The sequence below is a fragment of the Dryobates pubescens genome, chromosome 7 (assembly GCF_014839835.1).
Source record: "Dryobates pubescens isolate bDryPub1 chromosome 7, bDryPub1.pri, whole genome shotgun sequence".
Classification (NCBI taxonomy): Eukaryota; Metazoa; Chordata; class Aves; order Piciformes; family Picidae; genus Dryobates; species Dryobates pubescens.
Window position 1 is genome coordinate 26,370,734 of NC_071618.1, and position 22,839 is coordinate 26,393,572.

Consider the following 22,839-nt stretch of genomic DNA (forward strand, 5'->3'; position numbering starts at 1 on the left):
GAAGGGAGGTTGTAGCCAGGTGGGGGTTGGTCTCTTCTCCTAGGCAAGCAGCACCAGAACAAGAGGACACAGTCTCAAGCTGCACCAGGGGAAGTTTAGGCTGGATGTTAGAAAGAAGTTCTTCACAGAAATTGTGATTTGCCGTTGGAATGTGCTGCCCAGGGAGGTGGTGGAGTCACCATCACTGGGGGTGTTTAAGAAGAGACTGGATGATGTGCTTGTTGCCATGGTTTAGTTGAGTAGATAGTGTTGAGTGATAAGTTAGACTCAGTGATCTTGAATGTCTTTTCCAACCTGGTTTATTCTATTGTATTCTAAATTGGAAATAAAGGTGCTGTGATCTGCGGTTTCTCACAAAGGGGATTCTGTAGCAGATTAGCCAGGGACTCACGGCTTGCTCCTTTGGCTGGTGTCTTCCCAGACACTGTAACTATAATTCAAGCAGCTCTTGACTCAGAGGGGGATAAGGGGGCCTCTCTTCTCTTGTGCCTAGTTCACCATCTCGAGTTTTTCTTTGGCTCAGAGAGGTATAAGGGGCCTCTCTCTTCTCATGTACTGTCACAGGGCTCTCAGAGTGTTGGTTGCCTTGGTCAAGGTGCAAGGCCTAGATGTGGTTTGCCTGCTAGGGTGGGCTCTTCAGCTGCAACTCTGGCAGCATTTGGCTTTTGTTGCTTTCTTGGTGAGAACAAGACAAATTGCCTGTTATCTGAGCTGGTTTAAATACTGTCCAAAGACAATGAATGCCCTTTAATAACAGAGAAACCTGATAGCTGAACCTATAGGATGGGCCTTATCCAAATACGGCCAGGGGTGCACACAGTTCACAAGTGTGTTACAAGGTTAATTACATGTGCTACACATTTACCTGGCCCATCTGAAGCCCAGAAAATGCCTTTGAGACACAAATATCCACATTAAGCACATTTACAGGTACTCAACTCATTGTCTGGGTTAGGGCATGTTTTAGGGCTTGTTCCTTCATGACAGTGGTCCCACCATCAGCCTCTACTGTTCCTGTCAGAAGTTCCTCAGTATGTGCCTTCAGTATTGTGCTACTGCTTTCTTTGTTGTTTTACTCGTTTCCTGTCTAGGTGCCAGTTACAGAGCAATTAGAACTGCTAGTTTTGCTTGCAGTACTTACAGCTGCATTTCCTAACCCATAGAGGCAACACAAAATACCAGTATGCACATGGAGCACATCATCATTCTTGGTAGTGTTTCAGTAAAATGAAAGGAGAGTATGTTCTGAACCAAGCAGTCAGATCTCTTCCTGCATTGTGCTGACATGACTTGTCCTGTGAAGCAGCCAAAGGATTGGTTTAACTGCTTTTTCAGATAATGCCTATTGCCAGAGCATCATTCCTGAAAATTTGAGCTAGTAAGTTAAATGGTTTCATGCCCTAGGCTTTTCAGATTTGATAACTAAAGATACGTAGAAAGTATGAATTTGTCCATCTCTCGGGGACTGGTATGGCAAATTTTGTAGGAAGAGCACAAACTGTGTCAAGCTTTGTTTTAGAAATCAGTTTGTCACATCTTCAAAATGTGTAGATACAAAATACAAAATTATAGAATAATTTTTGTATACCCTTCCAGTGCATGAATCCCTTCAGTTAATGAACTTAAGTGGCTCAAGTGTTGGTGCTTCAAACGCTATCTTTAGATAAAAACAGCATTGGTAATGTTTTTCTAATGATGTTCCTTTTCAGTTTATGCTTTTTTTCACTCATTCCCCTACTACAACAGTATCTAATACTTTTCTCCTTTCCAATATTTGGTATTCAAACATTTGTTGGCTTCAGAATATTTTCATGCACATAAAAAGAGTCCTTGTCCAACTGTCACCATGACAATTGGCATTTTAGGATGCCAAATGATACATTTGATTGAAGTGCTTGAGGAAATTCAGCTAACAGCCATATTGTGGTTTCCATGTCAGTAACAGCAAGAGAGAAAAACGCATTCTTTCTGAAGGGGCATCCATTCCTTAGGCAAAAGGGCAAAAGTAGGTCAGTGCTTTCCTTCATCATCATGCAGAAAAGCAGTGGTGTTTCAGAAGGAATTTGAACTCCAAAGAAATGCTACCATTTTGGTTTAGAATAAAAAAAGATAATGTGTACCAATTGGTGCCATGTCATGTCTCCTGGACTGGCTTACTAGTGTTTCCTCAGAGGAGGCAGGCATAGTTGTCAGAAAACTGCATCCTGCCATAGGAATTGAGCTGCCTGTATGTTTTCATATTGTGTAGCTTTTCAAGCCAGAACTATTTCCGTGTTCAAGGAAAATGTTACTCGAGTCTCACATTCAAGTGCATATGAGACAGACCTTGCCTACCTTCTGTTTTACATCTTTTGCAGTCTTTGAGGGTGATTGAAAAGGAATCCAGAAATCCTGACCAAAAAGCTGGTCTCTGCAGTTATGCTAGGTAAATGAACATTCTTTGTCAAAGCAGTAAGGAGGCTGTGGAAAACTCATCCAGTTTGACCCACATTCTCCTTGAAATGATTGAGCAGTAGTAGTACACCGTTCAGTGTAAACTAGAATACAGTATTACAAAATGCACATCTCAGTAATCTCAGACCTAGAATGAAGCTTAAATGTGCAGTCATGAAAGTGGATTTAGTAAAGATTTTAGTTTTGTTATGCAGAGTGACATGCTAATGATTGCCTCTGCTGCTGCTTTTGTGCTCCTGATGTGGTTTTCTACATTTTATGTTTAAAAATCAGTGGAGAGACATCCTGTTACTCTGGAGCTATGAAGTTCATGTTGTGTTTCTTCAGGTCATTTGTAGGCATCAAGTAGGTAATACTGTTCATAAATCTGTGCTAACACTGGCTTGAAAAAATAGGGATTGTTTTCTTGTTTTCAACAATTAAATTCTTCAATGACGTGGTGTTTGCATGTTTTTAAGAGTGGAAAAAGTAGGGTTTATAGAACTACAGCTCATTGTATAAGATGGGGGTTTGGTATATTTATGTATGCAGGTTAGTAGATGTAGTGACAGGCAAAATGTTGCCTTAAGCAGTGCAGGAATGAAATTCACTGATTTTCAATACCCTTATTTTATTCCATTTGTACAAGAGAGTCTCTCTAAAACAGAACATCTTCTGACATACAAATTCTTTTTTAAAATATTAGTGCAGTAAGAATTGTACTTTTTTCTAAAGGAAGGCATAGGAATTGCAGTTAGAATTAATACCAATGTTTATAGGAAAATAAAATGATAGACTTGAAACTACAAGTCTGTGCTGTTATTCTACTCCCAAGTTTCATTTGGAACTGTACCTCTGACAGATTTGGAGCCAGTAGTCGCGCTGCTAGAGTTGTCTTGGATTACAAGAGAATATGACTTTGTTTTTTTTAAGGCAAATTTATTTTTAAGGGCTCATATACGGATTTGCTTTCATGTCTATACTATTTAACAGAAACATTTCTACTGTTAGTTATATCTCTTGTTAGTATTGAGAAACTACGGTATCCAGGGATCAGTGCTGGGCCCCATCCTCTTTAATATCTTCATTGATGATCTGGATGAGGGGATTGAGACAGTCATCAACAAATTTGCAGATGACACCAAGTTGGGAGCAGATGTTGGTCAGTTAGAGGGTTGAAGGGCTCTGCAGAGGGACCTCGACCGCCTGGACAGATGGGCAGAGTCCAACGGGATGGCATTCAACAAGTCCAAGTGCCGGGTGCTGCACTTTGGCCACAGCAACCCCATGCAGAGCTACAGGCTGGGGTCAGAGTTGCTGGAGAGCTCCCAAACAGAGAGGGACCGGGGGGGGGTGCTGATTGACAGCTGCCTGAACATGAGCCAGCAGTGTGCCCAGGTGGCCAAGAGGGCCAATGGCATCCTGGCCTGTATTAGGAATAGTGTGGCCAGCAGGAGCAGGGAGGTCATTGTGCCCCTGTACTCTGCATTGGTTAGGCCGCACCTTGAGTACTGTGTCCAGTTCTGGGCCCCTCAGTTTAAGAAGGACATCGAGACACTTGAACGTGTCCAGAGAAGGGCAACAAGGCTGGGGAGAGGCCTTGAGCACAAGCCCTATGAGGAGAGGCTGAGGGAGCTGGGATTGTTTAGCCTGGAGAAGAGGAGGCTCAGGGGAGACCTTATTGCTCTCTACAACTACCTGAAAGGTGGTTGTAGCCAGGAAGGGGTTGGTCTCCTCTCTAGCAACCAGCACCAGAAAAAGGGGACACAGTCTCAAGCTGCACCAGGGGAAGTTTAGGCTCGAGGTGAGGAGAAAGTTCTTCACTGAGCGAGTCGTTCGTCATTGGAATGTGCTGCCCAGGGAGGTGGTGGAGTCACCGTCCCTGGAGGTGTTCAAGAGGGGATTGGACGTGGCACATGGTTCCATGGTCTAGTTGTGAGGTCTGTGTTGACAGGTCGGACTCAATGATCTTTGAGGCTGTGACCATTTGAGTCTGTGCCTTTAAGAAAGGGACAGTGTTGTAACACTCTGGCTGAATGTTTGGTGTCTTCCAACCTTAGTGGTACTGTGATATATGTGAAGGTCTTCGATACATTAAGGTGCATTCAGATTTGAAAACAGATAGCTTTGATGTGTGTGTATGTATATATTTTTATATTTATTTATTCTTCCAGCAATTACTGAGACTTTCCATCACAAGCATCTTAAATGGTCTCTAATTTTCTCAAAAGAATGTGAGAATTGGTCATATTGCCATTTTAAATAGTTCATCTCTGAATTTACAGGTCAAAAGCTCACGTTTCAAACCAGAATTCAGTTAAACTAGATAGTGCTGAGGTTTATTGTGATCCTTAAATCTCACTGGCTAGTCTACACACAGTACTTTTTTAACCCTAGAAACTATTATACTGAAACCACAGATCTGAATTTTAGATCAGGGTAAACATTTTCAAGTAACTATTTAGCATTTAACACTTCTGTAGGAGTCTAAGCAATGAATTCAGAATACTTATCAAAGGAGATGCATATCATTTGAAATGCTTATTTTTATCTTAACTGCTTTTTCCATTGAATCTGTGCTGCTTCTGTGCAACTGTTTCCTACTGTAGAATCTCCATCCTGCTGCCTTGCTTCTCGTGAGCGTATTTACAAAACTAGTGATGTAGCTGGGCCTGCCTCTGCTATTTCATCTCTCTCTCACAAACTGAAGGGTGGGTATGCATGCCAACATAGCAAGGTTATTCAGATTTTACATTCAAAATGTTTTGGTTATTTTCCTCCTTCCTTTCATTTCCATTTCATTCACTGCTTAAAATACTGATTCAAAAGTAAACATTCAAGTTTGGTATTTGTTGGGAGCTCTTCTGATACAACAATTCAGTGCTGCATTCTCAAATTGCAGCAGCTTCATGATAGAGTGATTTATCCATCTCTTACTGCTTTATAAACAGAAAGGTGACTGTTAATCTATTCTAGTAACACCTGTTTTCAAACAATAGACAAATATGGAAGAAGAAAGGTGGGGACCAATATATATGGGGGTTTGGGGGTTTTGTTTGCAGATAATGCAATTTGCTATATGATAATGCAGCTTTTCATTTTAGGTGGGGTTTTTGGTGTATCCTGATAGTGTAGAATGCTAATCAGGATTATTTACTTGCAGATGTGCAAATGCAATCCTCTTTTTTTCTTTAAACCCTTTTATTATTGCTGCAAGCTGCTGTTAAGATATGCCTTTCATAAGCAGATCTGTTCTGGAATGTTTTCTTGCTTGATGTTCCCTAGTCATGCATATACTTTGAATTTCATACGTTGCTGAATGTTTTGCAGTGTTTTGTGTCCTCTAAGGCTATTGATGTCTTTTCACTATTTTTTTCCTTTACAAGGAATTCTGTGAAAGACTCAATCTAGACTGTTTTCTTATCTGAAAAAGCTTAAATTCATCTTTATTTGTCTGGGAAAAGCATGTATAAATTAATTATAATTTACAGTTCTGAATTCATGTGTCACAAAGCAGACATCTCAAAATAGCTCATCAGTAGAACTAGTGAATAACTGAGCTGGCATAAACAAAATGCTTGGACTGTTATTTTAGAAACTTAGGTTTGGGTTTTTTGGGTTTGGGTTTTTTGTTGTTGTGGGGTTTTTGTTGGCTTTTTTTTTAGATTTGTTTTAGCAAGAACAATCAGTTTGTAACCCATGATGTTTCATGTTATTTCTTTCTTCCCTGTTCCCTCCCCCACTTCCCATCATGCCTGCCCTCCCACCCCCCCACTAACAAAAATTGTAGAACTCTTTTAAAATGAAACAAAACAAAACAATGCTTGGGATGATCACATTATGTTCTGCTGTTTGTTTGGCATCTTTTTCCTGAACATAGACAAACTATCTTTTTGTCTACCTGGAGAAGCATAGACTCCTATTATATCCCACATCCCAGGAAGCCAGGAGAGTACCCTAGCCTTCAAACTCATTATAAGTTCTGATATAGATACCCTTCACTTTCTCTTGTTGCTGTTTGCTTTTTAAAAAGTTCCTTAAATATGAAGGTAGCAAAATAATAATAAGAACAGTTTTGTAAGCTGAAGAGGCATATGGGTTGCTAGAATTTGCTCCAAATACTGTGAGAGGTAACAGTAGGGAAAAACTGAGGTCACTCCATGCTTCAATATGTTTCCTAGCATAGGAATGAAGCGTTGTGGTGGGAACTGGAAGAAGCTGGTTCAGATTCCATGATGTTAGGAGGAAGTTAACACAAATTTCCACCACCTAAATAAATACTGTAGGTACTGGGTAAAGGATGACTGCCTGTCTTCTCTGCTCCCATTGGAAATAGAAATCCAAATTTGCAAATAGTCTTTGATGGAAGCACTGTTTTTTTGAGAAACAGTTGTTTCCCACAAAAAGTACCCAGATGACTGGAAATAACCTTTAGGTGTCTCAAAATGTAACACAATTCAAAGTACTGTGGCCTAACTCTATGGGCCTTATGAGAGAAAGTTCTTGATGTTGAACTAAGGGATATGCCTTCAAATCAGAACAACTTGACTGTGAATTCAAGACTTTGCAATGCAGTGCTTTGTGGGGAGACTGTCCTGTTTAATTCACAATTGCTGCATTGCTTGGCAGTAACTTCAAGGTCACTTGTCTTAATTTTCAAAATCCAATTCTGCAAGAGGGACTGCAAGTGTGCTCACAGAAATCTTAGAAGCAGATTGCATAATATACTTGCATATCGTTGTTTTTGCATGTATTTATATTAAGCTCCCCATAGCTTTTATAGTTCTATAGATTAATATGGGTACAAAGTCAGGGTCCTTAGGAATAATAAATTACTGCATCAAAACAAAAGGGTATCGTAGACTAGAGTTGATTTAGCTCAATGTTTGAAAAAGGTGGGGTGTTCTAGCAGGTTGTGTACTGCTATCAGAACATTGATAGTTTGTGGTCTTAAGAAAATAGATATCTCACATGATCAATATGAATAAGTCTAAGCTTATTTGTAAGCCTCTCGCCTGATTTGCTTTATTTGCATTTCCTATGCTTCCTGACTTTTGAACACTAAAGAAAATAAATATGGTAACACATTTGATCTTTCTTGTAGTCAGGCTGATACAGGTAGAGATAATAAATAATTTCTGTTGCACCTGTAGTAAACTTGGTTAACTTCAGGCATTTTACTTAAGGATGTAAATTGCTCTTCCTCTGCTAGTGTTTTGCAGGACTGATACCTCCATACTAATGTTTTGTCTAAATATTTCTTAACACTTGTTTGTTGTATGTATCTTTGGGAGAAGAAATTTATTGAAAATAATTTAGAGGGGAAAATGTCTCTTCATATTTCCTTTCATTTTGAGGTGAACAGAAGTGTGTTTGAATTTTATCTTGTGTTCAGTTCTTTTAATCCTTGTTTTGTATTAGTGGTATTGCTTTCAAAATATGATAACATAATTATAAAATGTATTGAACAGGTGACCGAATGAATTTCACAGGAGCTGGCAGACCAATTTCTCCAGCAGGAAAATCAGACATGTCATCAAAACACAGAGCTGACTGCAGGTCACCCAAACTTGATGTACGAATGAACAGAGTTGCTGGTGACCAGAAGAAACCCAGGAATACAGATGGCATATCTGCCAGTGAGTCTCTTCTGCTGAAATCAGATGCTGCAAAATTGCGATCAGACTCTCACAGCAGGTCGCTGTCTCCAAACCACAACACTTTGCAAACTCTAAAAACTGATGGACGAACAACTACTGGTCTGAGAGCTGAATCTCCAGGGCCAGGAACGCGGTCGACTTCTCCAAAGACAAAGACGCTTACAGCCGTTAGATCTGGTACTAGTTCTCCACGATCCTCATCACCCCATGACAAAACTCTACCTCAAAAAGCTCCATCTCCTGTTAAAACAAAGCTTGATCCTCCTCGAGAACGCTCCAAATCAGATTCTTACACATTAGATCCAGACACCCTCCGCAAAAAGAAAGTACCATTGACAGAACCCTTAAGGGGGAGGTCCACTTCACCCAAACCAAAAATTATTACAAAAGATGGGAAATCTGCTACAGAACCTGAAAACAGAGCTCCTTCCCCTCATGTCGTACAAGAAAATCTTCACAGTGAGGTAGTTGAAGTATGTACTTCAAGTACTCTAAAGACTAACAGCATTACAGATACCACCTGTGACGACAACACAGAGTTCAGAAGCGTGGATGATGGTTCTAATAAGGTTCATTTCAGCATAGGAAAAGCACCACTGAAAGATGAGCAAGACATGAGAGCATCTCCAAAAGTGAGCCGTAAATGTGCTGGTAGGCATACGAGACCCAAAAAGGAAAAGTCTGGCTTTCTTTTCAAAGGAGATGGCTCCAAGCCTGTAGAGCCTACCAAGCAAGCAATGTCACCTTCTGTTGCAGAATGTGCTAGAGCTGTATTTGCTGCATTTCTCTGGCATGAAGGAATAGTTCATGATGCTATGGCTTGTTCGTCTTTTTTGAAGTTTAATCCAGAACTGTCCAAAGAGCATGCACCAATACGAAGCAGTCTTACTCCACAACCTGCAGAGGAAAAAGAAACCAAGCTGAAAAATAGACATTCGTTGGAAATATCATCTGCTCTTAACATGTTCAACATCTCACCTCACGGACCAGATATATCTAAAATGGGTAGTATCAATAAAAACAAAGTCCTCTCAATGTTAAAAGAACCACCTCTGCATGAAAAGTGTGAGGATGGAAAATCTGAAGCTACCTCCTTTGAAACATCCAGTCATCACACAATGAAATCCAAGTCTCCTCTTCCATTAACGCTGCAGCACTTGGTAGCTTTCTGGGAAGACATTTCTTTAGCGACTATTAAAGCAGCTTCCCAAAACATGATTTTTCCAAGTCCTGGTTCTTGTGCAGTGTTAAAGAAGAAGGAAAGTGACAAAGATAACAAGAAAACCAAAAAAGAGAAAAAGAAAAAGGAGAAGGTTGAGACTAGACCAAGGGGAAATCTTTTTGGTGAGATGGCTCAGCTTGCAGTGGGCGGACCTGAAAAAGACACTATCTGTGAGTTGTGTGGAGAATCCCATCCCTACCCAGTGACTTACCACATGAGACAAGCTCATCCAGGTAAGATTACATACTAATTCCCATGTCTGCTGGTAAAATATATTGTATATACTGTTATGAAAGTGTCAGGCTGTCTTGTCTAACACTTTAATGTAGCTCACTGTACAAGCTAAGATTATACTTATACATACTCAGAAATTATTTACACGCTTGTGCAAGTAATTTTAAATAGCTGTGGATGTGGGCTTTCAAAGATGAAGGAAATTGAAATAATGCTGAAACAATGAGTTGACTTTACAGTAGCTCTCCAGAAGCATGCCATTTTTATGCTTCAGGACTTGAAACAGTGCTGAGGAATTTGGAAATAAAATTTTAAGTCTGAGATTGGTTAATCAGAGTTTTATGGCTTTTTAAAAATTATTCTACTGTTTTCTGCAGAAAACTTCTGTTTATCTGCTGTGTCAGCACTGGTTATCAATGACTTTTTATGTTTAATAAGTATCTATAGAAAAAGAAGTTAGACTCTCTAGACAATTTGTATTGTAAAATACAATCCCAGTCTGCTGTTTCGCCTCTTTAGGTGGGACCCTGCCTTTTTTTGGTGTTTTTTGGTTGATTGGTTGGTTTTTTCAAGAATTTGGTTCATTTTAGGAAAACAGGAAATCAGTGCTAGCAGGGCATGAACTTAACTACTCAGCTGGGTTCCAAAGGCATGTAATTTGTGTTTTCTTCATGAAAGCAATCAGTAATAGAAAGAATTAGTTACAGTATAGCTTGTGAGAATTTAGCGACAACATGATTTCTGTGTTTTCTAGCTTGTAAACCCAATTATTTTACCACATAGTGAAACCGATTCCAGTGTTGTATACACTTGTTTTAGCACTGTATGGAAACTTAAAGCAAAATTAAGAGGACCTATGGTTCAGCAGTTATCAGTGTGCTGAATTTTTCTGAGTAATCAGCAAAGGAATGCATGTCACACTTTTTTAAGCTTTGTTAGACAGGGGATAGGGTTATTTAATGTTTGTTAGATCATGTTGTCTAACATACCATACTGACCTTACCACAGTTTAGCTGTCTGAATAAGGAGCTGTTGATCTTTGCACAAGTTCATAATAAAAGTTTGAAAACTATAGTGTGCTTGGTTTGATTTCTTTGGGTACTGCTGAGACACACAGACATGTACCTTGTTTTTTGATCAGTTCAGAAATGCTAAAAAAATTAGAAAACAAGACCAGGAGAACAGAAGCTTCTTCATCCCCAACTCTTCATCTCTCTCTTTTACAGTAGTAATAATAATCCTTTTTGAAATAACATTTTTCATCTTTTTTCCCTCCTGCAGGTTGTGGCCGTTATGCAGATGGCCAAGGTTATAATAGCATTGGGCACTTCTGTGGAGGCTGGGCTGGTAATTGTGGCGATGGTGGTATTGGAGGAAGCACTTGGTACTTGGTTTGTGATAGATGCAGAGAGAAGTATCTCCGTGAAAAGCAAGCAGCAGCCAGAGAGAAGGTATTTTTCTTCCGTCTTTCTCTTGTGTTCAGGGCTCTGTTTAATAGCACTGAGTTCACAACTTGAAAATAAGGTAGGACCAGTTTAAAAAATGTCTAGCTTCAGAATTTTGGAAGGTTCTGGAATATCCACTCATGTCATTGAGAGGTTTAAAATAATAAGATAGAAATTCTCCTGGTTACTTCTGACCAAATTTCATCCCTTCAGATGGTAGTATTTCCAAACTTGTAAATAAATTTACTTTTTTATTTCAAGATAATTGCAGGATAGGATGTAGCACCTGATTTTTTTTAACTAAGTGCCAGTTTATTTAACATTGAATTCCATTTATTTGCTGAAATATAAGTACTAGTTTAACTTATATAATTATCATTTCTGGAATTATCCTAATCATCTAGATCATTCTCCAGTGTTTGGCATCTATATTCAAATGAGAGCAATTTTCAAGAGGAATAGGAGAAAAGGTTTTGTTATATTGGTCTTTCATGACCTATTTCAAAGTCTTGCTTAGCGTATACAGGTATGCTGAGGTTTTAAGATAAACAGACCAATGCTAATTTATAACTGAAACTAAATATGTTGAAACTGTTTGCACACAGAATTCATCCTGAGACAGCTCTTTAATAAATTTTACAAAGTAATGCAAATGATAGAAATGCCGTTTAGTAATTGAAAAAAAAATATAACAGGAAGAATTAATCAGCTTCAGTATAAGTGACATGGACATCTTTTCCTGTGATGAAGTACAATCTAAATATACCTATTCTAAAATTTCTCTAGATTAAACAATCTAGGAGAAAACCAATGCAAGTTAAGACTCCTCGTGCCTTGCCAACTATGGAAGCTCATCAAGTGATTAAAGCCAATGCACTGTATTTACTGTCGCTGAGTAGTGCTGCTGAGCCCAGTATCCTCTGCTATCACCCTACAAAAGCATTCCAATCTCAACTCCCCAGTCTCAAAGAGGGAATTTCAGAAGACTTCCCCATTAAAATGCCATGTCTCTATCTACAGACTTTAGCAAGGTAATGAAAGGAAGTTTGTGTATTGATTAAATGCTCATCTAACTACAGTGTTGGATAAAAGGGTGTATAAACTAAAACTTGGAGACAAATTCTTTATGGTCTTTGTTCTTCTTTGGTTTCCATGATCTTGTTTTGTTTCTTAGATTGCATTTGCTCCACGGGTCAAACATCCAGAGTAGTTTTTGGAAGCTAAATATTAAGAACACTAGTTTCTGTCCAAAGAATTCAGGATTTTCTGATGACTTTAACTTAGTGTGTTAGTAGCAGACATGCGTGCTACTTTTCTCACTTCAATTAAAACTGATAGAGGAAAGCAGAAGGCTTGTGTTTAGTTGATATTTCTACATAGATGTCACTGTAGAGTAAATGAATCGTGTTGGCTGGTTAAATGTAATGGCAAAGGACTTTTGTGCATGTCTTTCAGGAACTTGTAATTCTTAGTCCTAATTAAAACATTTAATTTGATGTAGGCATCATCATGAAAATTTTGTTGGGTACCAAGATGACAACCTCTTCCAGGATGAGATGAGGTACCTTCGCTCAACTTCAGTACCTGCACCGTACATCTCAGTTACTCCTGATGCAAGCCCTAATGTCTTTGAAGAGCCAGAGAGTAACATGAAATCTATGCCCCCAAGGTACTTCTTGTAGTTCTAGGTACTATATACAAGTGCCAAAGCATTAGCATGACAATAATTTTAAAAGAGAGAAAACATTGCTGTAGTTAAGCAGCTAAAGTATCAGATCAGCCCAGATCAATCTCCGAAACAACAAAAAAAAACCCAACCCCAAAATTACATGAAGCCAATGTTAGAAAAATGTCTTCAGTGAATCACAGCATATCAGATATGTTTTCAACCACTAGCAATGCAAATTTGCAGTGAGATTTGAAACTTTTAACTGTGATGTAAACCAATTGTTTCTCTCTAGAAAGGTCTTGGTTTCACAACCTAAACGTGGAAAAAAAGAAATTGATAAGGCATACCTCAGGCAAATTTACCTGTAGTGCTTGCTCCAAAGCTGCTTATTTCCCCATAAGAGACAAATACAGTTTTTCCAGAATCTCCACAACTGAAATTGTGATCTCAAGAGCAATGGTCCAAAGGCAATAGCTGCTGCAAGCATGTTGAAAATGTAGCCGTTTTCCCCCTGTATTTCTAATCTTAAATGCATCTGATTGTAGTACCTTTGAAAGGGTTGAAATTCAATACCATACATTTTTAAAAGCAAATGTTACTGCTTCTTTCTGTGGGAATGTAAAATGCCACTGAAGAAAGTACAACTTAATGTTATCTAGGACCAAGAGTGCTAGATGTTTTCTGTCATATTTCTTAAGTTTATTATGATCTAATTCAGACAATTATGTATTTTTAAAGGTTCTTACTGTTAGTTAGTAGTCCAGAATCAACTTAGATGTTTGGTGTTTTCAGATGTCAAACAGTGATTCCTCATACTATGATGAGGATGTAGTGAAGAGAAAAAGTTGCTTTTAATCTGTTTATATTTCAATCTGTTATATTTTATACTGATTGCAAAAACAGCTTATTGGAATACTACAATCTACAATGTAGTCTTTTCAGAAATAGAGCTTTTCTAGCAAAACTCCTTAAGGAGTGCATCGTATTGGTATATTCCTTTATTAAAACTGTGGACACCATGGTCTCCTGAGGCCTATAGGGACAGCATAAGCTGGGAGTTCTTCTGCAGACTGTAGAAAGTCCACTGAAGGTAAGGAGTGAAACATGCCAGAGGCATAGCCATAGCAATTGAAAGCTGACTTTAAGCTAATGATGTTAGCAACTTTTACTTCACACAAAGCTCTAAATTTCAGTTGGCTTGCATATTAAAAAGTCACTCCATAGATGTTTTCACGTGCATTCTCGGGGCAAATTTGGTCTGAAACTTCAGTTCAGGCATGATCTGAATGTTTGTATTCTCTCTGAAAACAAATACCTAAATTCTTGGAACTTAACCATGTACATCTTTACATTTGTTTATAAAGCACTTGCATGCTTTTGCACCATGTGTAATGCTAATACGTGTTCCTTCTTTTCCAGCATTTAAAGAGTTATTAAGTACATAAGACAAACATTCATGCAGTAGTAGCATCGTCATTATGAAATGCATGTTCCTTTGTTTACTATTTGTAATTCAAGTTTGTGCTGTACCTTCATTAGTGGGTCTGTAACTGCACCGATTTCTTTGCAGTTTGGAAACCAGTCCAATCACAGATACAGACCTTGCAAAGCGTACCGTCTTTCAAAGGTCATACTCAGTTGTTGCATCAGAATATGACAAGCAGCACTCAATTTTGCCAGTACGTGTAAAGGCAGTCCCGAGGAGACGAGTCAACAGTGGAGATGCAGGTAAGAGCACAGGCATCAGAATCAATGATCAGATACTCAAGGATATGGCATTAGAGTTGCAGTTCTTCTTGGCAAGTCTAGGCAAATCAAAAGTTCTACAAATACATGTAGTAGTAGTGACTCCAGAGGAGGGCCACAAAGATGATCCAAGAGCTGGAGTACCTCTACTAGGAGGATAGGCTGAGCGAGCTGGGGTTGTTCACCCTGGAGAAGAGAAGATTCTGAAGGGCCCTCATAGCTGTCTTCCAATACCCAAAGAGAACCTACAGGAAAGCTGGAGAGGGATATTCCATAAGATGTCTAGCAATATGACAAGTGAGGGATGGTTTGAAGCTGAGGGAGGGTAGGTTTAGACTGGATCTTAGGAAGAAGTGCTTCAGTGCGAGGGTGGTGAGACTCTGGAATAGATTGCCCAAAGAAGTTGTGGACGCCCCCTCCCTGGAGGTGTTCAGGGCTAGGCTGGATGGACTCTTCAGCAACCATGTCTAGTTGAGAGGTGTCCCTGCCTGTGGCAGGGAGGTTGGAGTAGATTATCTCTAAGGAATTTTCCAACATTAATAACTTTTCTTTCTATTTATTAACAAACATTAGCTGTTTACTAATCAACACAGGAGGATTAGCAGCTTGGGAATTACTGTGGTACATCTTTCGATCTTGATTTAAAAGTTAGGGTGTTTTTCTCAGTTGAAGCATGCTCATTTTTCCACACTGGTTTTTTGAACACCTTTTTCTCATAGAATATTAGTAAAAAATACAAATTGTGAAGCTTCGCTGATGTTTTTGTTTATTGTGGCTATAAAATAAAATGCACAAAGAATCTAATGTATGTGTATTTTTATGCCTTTGAATAGAAGTGGGGTCCTCCCTCCTGAGACATCCATCTCCTGAACTTTCTCGGTTAATCTCCGCCCACAGCTCTCTTTCCAAAGGAGAGAGAAATTTCCAGTGGCCAGTATTGGCATTTGTAATCCAGCATCATGATCTGGAGGGACTTGAAATAGCAATGAAACAAGCCTTGCGGAAATCCGCCTGCCGAGTTTTTGCCATGGAGGTACTCATGTGCTGATGGGTCACGTGTGATTAAAATAAGATGTTTGTAGATTCTGTCTCAATTTTTGTAAAGTCTCTTTATAGATTAAAATACCAAAACATTATTTTGAGATATGCAGCAAATCTATTCTGAAAGTTCACTTACTTGAATTATTAACTCTAAAACACATAAAAAGTATTGCCTGTAAAACTTCTTCAACAGTCTATCTGTTGTGTCAAAAATCTCTGAGAAAAGAATATTAGTAAGGTTGTAAAAATCAATTAAATACTGTTTTCTCCTCATTTGCTCAGCAACTTCCTGGTCTTGCTTGCCATTCTTTTCTTGAAAAGTTGGACTTTAGAATTGCTTTGCTGATAGGAAGGAAATGGAGGTGGCTTTTCTTAGGTAAAGCAAAACCCACACCTCTACCATTAAGCACCACCTGTTAAATTTCTACACATCAAGGTGCATCATTATCGCAGTTTGTAGAAGAATACAAGAATGTTACAGTGGTTTAAAAACTTTTTTTATTATTTTTTTCTTTTATTTAATCCATGATGTTGACTTTTTTGGAGGTGGCTTAATTGTTTTAATTAATTCAATCAGTGGTAGAGACCAAAGAACAACACGAAAATCTCAGTCTACATAGTAGTAAATTAAAAAGGATCTTTAATTTTTTGAGGAATATCCGTGGTGAGAAGTGCTGCAACTTCATCCTGTAATAGTCTCTGAAAATACAGAGGGACTTTGCTTTTTAAATCCTTCAAGCTTTTCTCAAAGAAGTTTTTTTGTGTGCAGTGATTGTGAATTACTTTGCTATGTCTCCTGTAATATTGTTGTCATTTCTATAAACCATTTTAGCTGCAGTGTGTCTTACTTGAAGACCTCTACGTTATTGCCTGTCCCAAAGCATCAATGCAATTCCTCACATAAACAGTGTAAGAAGTAGTTTTACTCCAGGTGTTTTTAACCAATTGTAAACTCCTTGTTTTAGGCTTTCAACTGGCTTCTTTGTAATGTCATCCAGACAACTTCCCTTCATGATATTTTATGGCATTTTGTGGCTTCCCTGACTCCTGCACCTGTAGAGCCTGAAGAAGAGGAGGATGAAGAAAATAAATCAAATAAAGAAAATGCAGAACAAGTAAGTGAGATTTAGCATTCCATTTATAAAAACAGCATCCTAGTAGATTTTTGCAGTCAATTTAGAAATACTGTTGTTACTTTTAAAAAAGAAACAAAGCAAACACGCAAACAAACAAACCCTTGATTCTCTCTCTCTCTGTGAAACAGACCCTTAATTATGGAATTCAAATTCTTAATCTTCAGTTCTTGGTTTAACCCACTAGATAGTCACAGAAAATTTCTTTTTTTTCTTGTAAAACTGGCAGATTTTTGTGCTGATAAATTACATGGGAAAAGGAAAGAAAAGAAGACACAAGCACATCACGAATCCAGCAACAACATAAAAAATACTGTTAGTTTTTTATTCTTCCTTTGCCCCCCTGCCTCCACCCCCCCACACCTTCTGAGATGGGATAAGGTCATCAGAACCTCTTTCTCTTTTTCTGCTGTTACTGCCTTTAACTTACTTTGCTGGCTCCTCCCCTCTTTGAGCCTCTGCTGCTACTTTCAGACTTGACTCCAAATGCACAGCCATTCTCATACTGGCACACCTTAACAAAGAATGATTATTTTCACAGTTCTAATGAAATATAGCAGAGAATAGATTAATAAGTAAGTTTGTTATGACTGAGTTTTACTGTTTAAAGAAGTTATTAACAGCTGTTTTGGGTTTTTTTCTATGCTTTTATGTTTGTTTTCAAACATCAAGAGGTTTCACACCTTCAAGTCATGAGAAATATGTGGGTACTATACAGCATACTTCTCAAATTCCTCCTTTGGTTCTCATGGTTTCATATGTGAAAATTCCTCTGACTGGAACTCCTTTGAAGCCCACACTCCTTATGGGATTGTTGCACTTACACTTAAGGATCAGTAATATTTTTATTTCTTTAACCTTTTTTCTCTGAAAGACAACATACAAATTGTTTTGCATTGTAGGAAAAAGACACAAGAGTATGTGAACATCCTCTGTCTGATATAGTGATTGCTGGTGAAGCAGCTCACCCATTACCCCACACTTTTCACCGCCTTCTCCAGACAATCTCTGACCTTATGATGTCTCTTCCCAGTGGTAGTGCATTACAGCAAATGGCCTTAAGGTAAGCACAAACAAACAAAATTCTTAAAAGGCTGGAGCATTGTAACATCGTAGATGAAAAGATTTGGCAATGTAGATAGGTAACTCGAAGCCTTGTGCCTCTGTGAAAAGGAGTGTGTCTGTACTTTTGCATGGGAAAGATACGTAAAAGATATATGTATGCATTCATAAATCTAAATAATAGTGTAGAAGGCTTTGTAGAGAAAAATGTATATGTAATTGCTCTTAAATTCTGTACTGTATCCACTAGGATGAAAACCACATTCTTGAATAAATATGGTAGTACCTGTGTGTTTGTGCATAGTAGCATAATACCTTTTCTCAGAAATCTCTCCTCTGAATAGTATCCTTAAACTGTTTGACATTTTTCCTGTATATCTATCTCAGAGTTACACAGTGAAGAATAATGATTCTAATTACTGTTATTTTTTTATTTAAGTTTACTCCTGCAGTCCTCAGTCTGATGCATAGAAACAACTAAGATCCTGCAGAAACTGGAAGTTAAAGTTTTATAGAATGCATTTTGAGAGGACAAAATGTAATGTACTAGTTCCATTGGTAGGTTATGTCTTTTGAAGAATATTCAAAATTTCAAAGTCCTCTTAATGTGTTTTTTAGATGCTGGAGTCTCAAATTTAAACAATCTGATCATCAGTTCCTGCACCAGAGCAATGTTTTTCATCATATCAACAATATTTTGTCTAAATCTGATGATGGAGACAGTGAAGAGAGTTTTAGTATCAGCATTCAGTCTGGTTTTGAAGTTATGAATCAGGCAAGTATTACACCTCTCAGAAGCAGCGATCAGTTGTGAACAGCCTGCACTTCCTGTGCTCATTCTTTTGGATTAAAACTTTCCTTATTGCTGTGTCATGCTTGCTTGAATGTAGCTCAGATTGGGATCTTGTTGCTGATATTCAGGATCTCTTACCTGGCTTTAGAGGTTTAAATATCACCTCTTGGATCACTCAAACCTACATTTTTAAGCAGTACTTGTTTGCAAGTAAATTGTGTGGGGATCTTTCTTAGGTAAATTAGCTAATTCAGTAGGTACACTGAGTTAATTAAGTGCTGTGTATTTCTAGTTTTTATGTGCTTTTTTTCTGTTATTTTGAGGAGCACAGATTAATATTCCTTATGAATATCTTCAAAGTATTTTTTCCATATGTTAATACTAATACATTTAGGCATTTACTAATATATTCAGCTGCAGGCTATTAACATTTCCTTTGGTTTGAAGGGCTGAATAATTTGAACCAATAAATGGCAAATTCTTTCTTTAGTTCAGGGCATATTCTTAAGAACAGAAGTGTCTGTATGGTTTTAAAAGTAATAAATAATGATTGTATTTGGGCTTATTTTTAGGTATTTTAAATAACTTCATTTGTTTTCCCAGGAGCTGTGCATAGTGGTTTGTCTAAAAGACTTAACCAGCATTGTTGACATTAAAACATCAAGCCGACCTGCCATGATTGGTAGTTTAACAGATGGGTCTACAGAAACGTTCTGGGAGTCAGGAGATGAAGATAAAAACAAAACCAAAAACATCACAATTAACTGTGTGAAAGGAATCAATGCACGTTATGTGTGTGTTCATGTAGACAACTCCAGAGACCTTGGGGTAAGAGGAAGGTTAAATCTCTCATTAAAGGTTCATAGACAAAGTTGTATATATCAGTCAAGAGCCATCATTTTCTTTGTCCAGCTCAGTTTGTAATTCTAATTCAGACACATTTCAAAGTAAGGTTATAATTTCTGTGGGTTTGAAAGCAGTACCAGATTTGATCAGACCAATCAAATTAAATTTTTCATGAACCTGTAACTTGGAAATAATTTTCAGTTTCAGCTTGTTCAATTTCAGATTCATTTTCAAGCATTCAGTTATTTCACAAGCTAGTTTTCTTGGTCACAATTTCTGTAGAAGTATTCAAATAAAATCCAAACTACTTTCTAGAATTACTGTATTCATCTTTATTGATCTGTACAACAATTTTACAAATATACCTTTATTTCCACTACAGCTTTTAATACAAGGAACAATCTTTTTGTTTTATTGAGAGCTGTGCTTTGGAATTCTTTGTCCTTGGTTTTGATCATGCTTAAAATGTTGGTTTTTTTCAGAGTGAAAACTTGTCTTTTATGTACATACTCTCTTAATATGGAAGTAATAGTCAGTATGGTACTCAGAGGAAGTGCTTCATTCTTATTTTGCTTGTCTGTTGCAGAACAAAGTGACTTCAATGACCTTCCTAACTGGCAAGGCAGTAGAAGATCTCTGCAGAATAAAGCAGGTAAACATTTTAACAATTGACACCGAAAAATCACAGTCATTTTTTGGCTGCATATAGCAGAGACTTCCTAGGCAAATAGTTTCCATTCCTTATGATAGGTGAATTATTGTATAAATATCAGGCATCATAGTACTCATGGAAAATACTGTTATTCTTAATGACAGAAATCAGCTATATTTACATTGAATAGTAAGCAAGATTTTTCTTTTATTGAAACAGAATAGAGTAATATAAAATGTTCCTTAGATTTATTTTTCACTTAATCCATCTGAAAGGATAAGTGATCATCTAGGAAGCTTCCAAAAAAGACTGTTTAGGTTGTGTTTTAAATAAGGTTCAACAAGCTGCTTGATATCAGGTACTTGTATATAAATGTACTCAAAGTGATTGTGTTGACTGGTATCATGTGTTAAATACTCTGATGCCTAGCTTCTTAGCCTTGCTCTGTCATTGCCTTTTACCTGCTTTAGGGCATCATTTTTCATTAGAGAAAAGCAGCTTAGAAGTTAGCAGAAGCAGAATGCTGTGCAAAAGGAGAAAATAAGTCATTTACCCTCAACATAAGTTTTTATAGTTACATGGTCTGATGCATATTTATAGCAAATATTTTGCCCAGCCATTTTAGTTCAACTTCAGGTAGCTGAAGACTTCTGGAGACTCAAGTTCATGATGATATTCAGCCTTTCTGCTTTGTCACTAGGCCAAATGAGAGATGTCTGTTTTTCACAGAGAACAATGTTTTGTATTTTGACGCCCAATGGTAAAAATCTTCAAGAAGAAGCACCAATGTATAACAGAGAGATGGTTTTTTTTTCTTTCTTCCTCAGATTGCTTTTAAGACAAAGATACTAATCTAAAAGACATTACAGAAATTCTACAGAGTGCCCATTGGAATGTGCTGCCCGGGGAGGTGGTGGAGTCACCATTATTGGAGGTGTTTAGGAGGAGACTTGATAGGGTGCTTGGTTGCATGGTTTAGTTGATTAGGTGGTGTTGGATGATGGGTTGGATGCAATGATCTTGAAGGTCTCTTCCAACCTGGTTTATTCTATTCTATAAACATGACAAAACAAAACTTGCATAAAGTTTGTGTGAATATTTCTCTGAGTCTATATAGAATCATGGAATTGTTTCAGTTGGAAAAGACCTCTAAGATTGAGTCCAACCACCATGGTGTTATTTCTCTGAGTCTATATAGAATCATGAGATTTTTTCAGTTGGAAAGCCCTGGCAGAACTGAGGCATCAGGATCGTTCATACAACTTGTTAGCTTGCTTGCCTGGCTTTGTGTCTGTCTGGTCAAACAAATGCCCAGGCATTTTTCCAGGAACACTTCAGTCCCAGAAGATAGGTGGGGCTCAATTCAGCTTTGCTTCCTCTTTGCTGAACAGACTTTTGAGAATTCTCCAACAGATTTTTGATTTCTTTTTTAGTCTTCAAACACACCCACATACTGTACCCTAACTTAGACATAGCCTGCCTCATAGTATTTTAAAAAGAAAAAGGCAATCTTGTCTACTGCAGCACAGTTCAATGCAGACACTGACAATTAGGGTAGAAATGGGAAAGAACAAATATTAGCTTAATGATCAATGAAGCTATGGATATGAAAGAGGGCTGACCTGGCTCATGGCTAAGTGTAGCTAAAAGGAGAGGACACAGTCTGAAGCTGCACCGGGGGAGGTTTAGGCTGGATGTTGGGAAGAAGGTCTTCACAGAATGAGCCATTGGAATGGGCTGCCCAGGGAGGTGGTGGAGTCACCATCCCTTGAAGTGCTTAAGAAGAGACTGGATGAGGCACTTAGTGCCATGGTTTAGTTGATTAGATGGTGTTGGGTGATAGATTGGACTTGATGATCTTGAAGGTCTTTACCAACCTGGTTAATTCTGTATTTCTATAAGGCCCAATTGGGTTGGTCTGAGCAGTGCTTTGAAGGCATTGCACCCTATCAGGTTTTGGCTTCCAATAGTGATATCACAGTTTAAATCATGTAGCATTATTTATGTTGGGGGTTTTTTGAAAAGATGCTTGAAAATGAACTTAATTTCATACAGTTAATCTTTTTTACAATGATTAAGTCTTGCATTTCCTGATAAGGATATCAGACATCGACTTCCACAGAGCTGCACTTCCTCAGCCAGAGGTTTCTGTGAATAGGGGTGAAGTAACTTACCGATTGATAACTGTGTGCTATATTTTCAGTTAAATTATGATGGCTGCAGATTTTTTTCATTAAAAGTAGTGAGCAAATACTAGTTCAAACTGCTTTTTTTGGATGGATGAACTTTTGCTTAGAAGATGAATTGATGGGCCACTGTTTCTAATAGGCTTTAAAAGCAAACAACAAATCACTATATGTCTTTAAAAGTTCAAAGATTTATTTTTTTAAGTATAAATTCATATGGTTTAATATTTGTATAATTCAGTGTTATAGTTTTACTGCTAAGGATGAAAATTTCATAGCAAATGCTACTGAGTCCAGTGCTATATAATTGGTTTGTTACAGAGGTAGGTGACTTTTGTTTGATGTAATGTCAGTTCCCATCTTTCTATTCCTGTCTAATAGGCAGACTTGGATTCGAGACACATTGGCTGGGTAACAAGTGAACTTCCTGGGGGTGACAATCATATCATCAAAATTGAACTGAAAGGTCCAGAGAACACACTAAGAGTTCGACAAGTGAAAATTCTTGGATGGAAGGATGGTGAAAGCATTAAAATAGCAGGCCAGATTTCTGCAAGTGTAGCTCAACAAAGAAACTGTGAATCTGAGACGCTGCGAGTATTCCGACTTATTACATCCCAGGTGGGATTTTAATGATACGTTATACAGTGAAAGTTACTACAAATCATAGACTTACAGTGCTTTGTGTTTTAATGTAGAATGCCACACCTGGCCAAG

The 22,839-nt window shown here is 38.0% G+C and overlaps 1 protein-coding gene across 1 annotated transcript in view; it reads left to right on the forward strand.

Annotated features, from left to right (window-relative positions):
- MYCBP2 (MYC binding protein 2) overlaps nt 1-22,839 on the forward strand; it is a 190,005-nt gene that overhangs the window by 143,500 nt on the left and 23,666 nt on the right. Inside the window, exons 56-67 of the mRNA XM_054163003.1 lie at nt 7,905-9,548; nt 10,831-11,000; nt 11,781-12,025; nt 12,496-12,663; nt 14,234-14,391; nt 15,243-15,442; nt 16,416-16,565; nt 17,486-17,646; nt 18,264-18,420; nt 19,042-19,266; nt 19,871-19,936; nt 22,504-22,743. Of these exons, the coding sequence (XP_054018978.1) occupies nt 7,905-9,548; nt 10,831-11,000; nt 11,781-12,025; nt 12,496-12,663; nt 14,234-14,391; nt 15,243-15,442; nt 16,416-16,565; nt 17,486-17,646; nt 18,264-18,420; nt 19,042-19,266; nt 19,871-19,936; nt 22,504-22,743 (3,584 nt within the window). The remainder of the gene's footprint in view (nt 1-7,904; nt 9,549-10,830; nt 11,001-11,780; nt 12,026-12,495; nt 12,664-14,233; nt 14,392-15,242; nt 15,443-16,415; nt 16,566-17,485; nt 17,647-18,263; nt 18,421-19,041; nt 19,267-19,870; nt 19,937-22,503; nt 22,744-22,839) is intronic.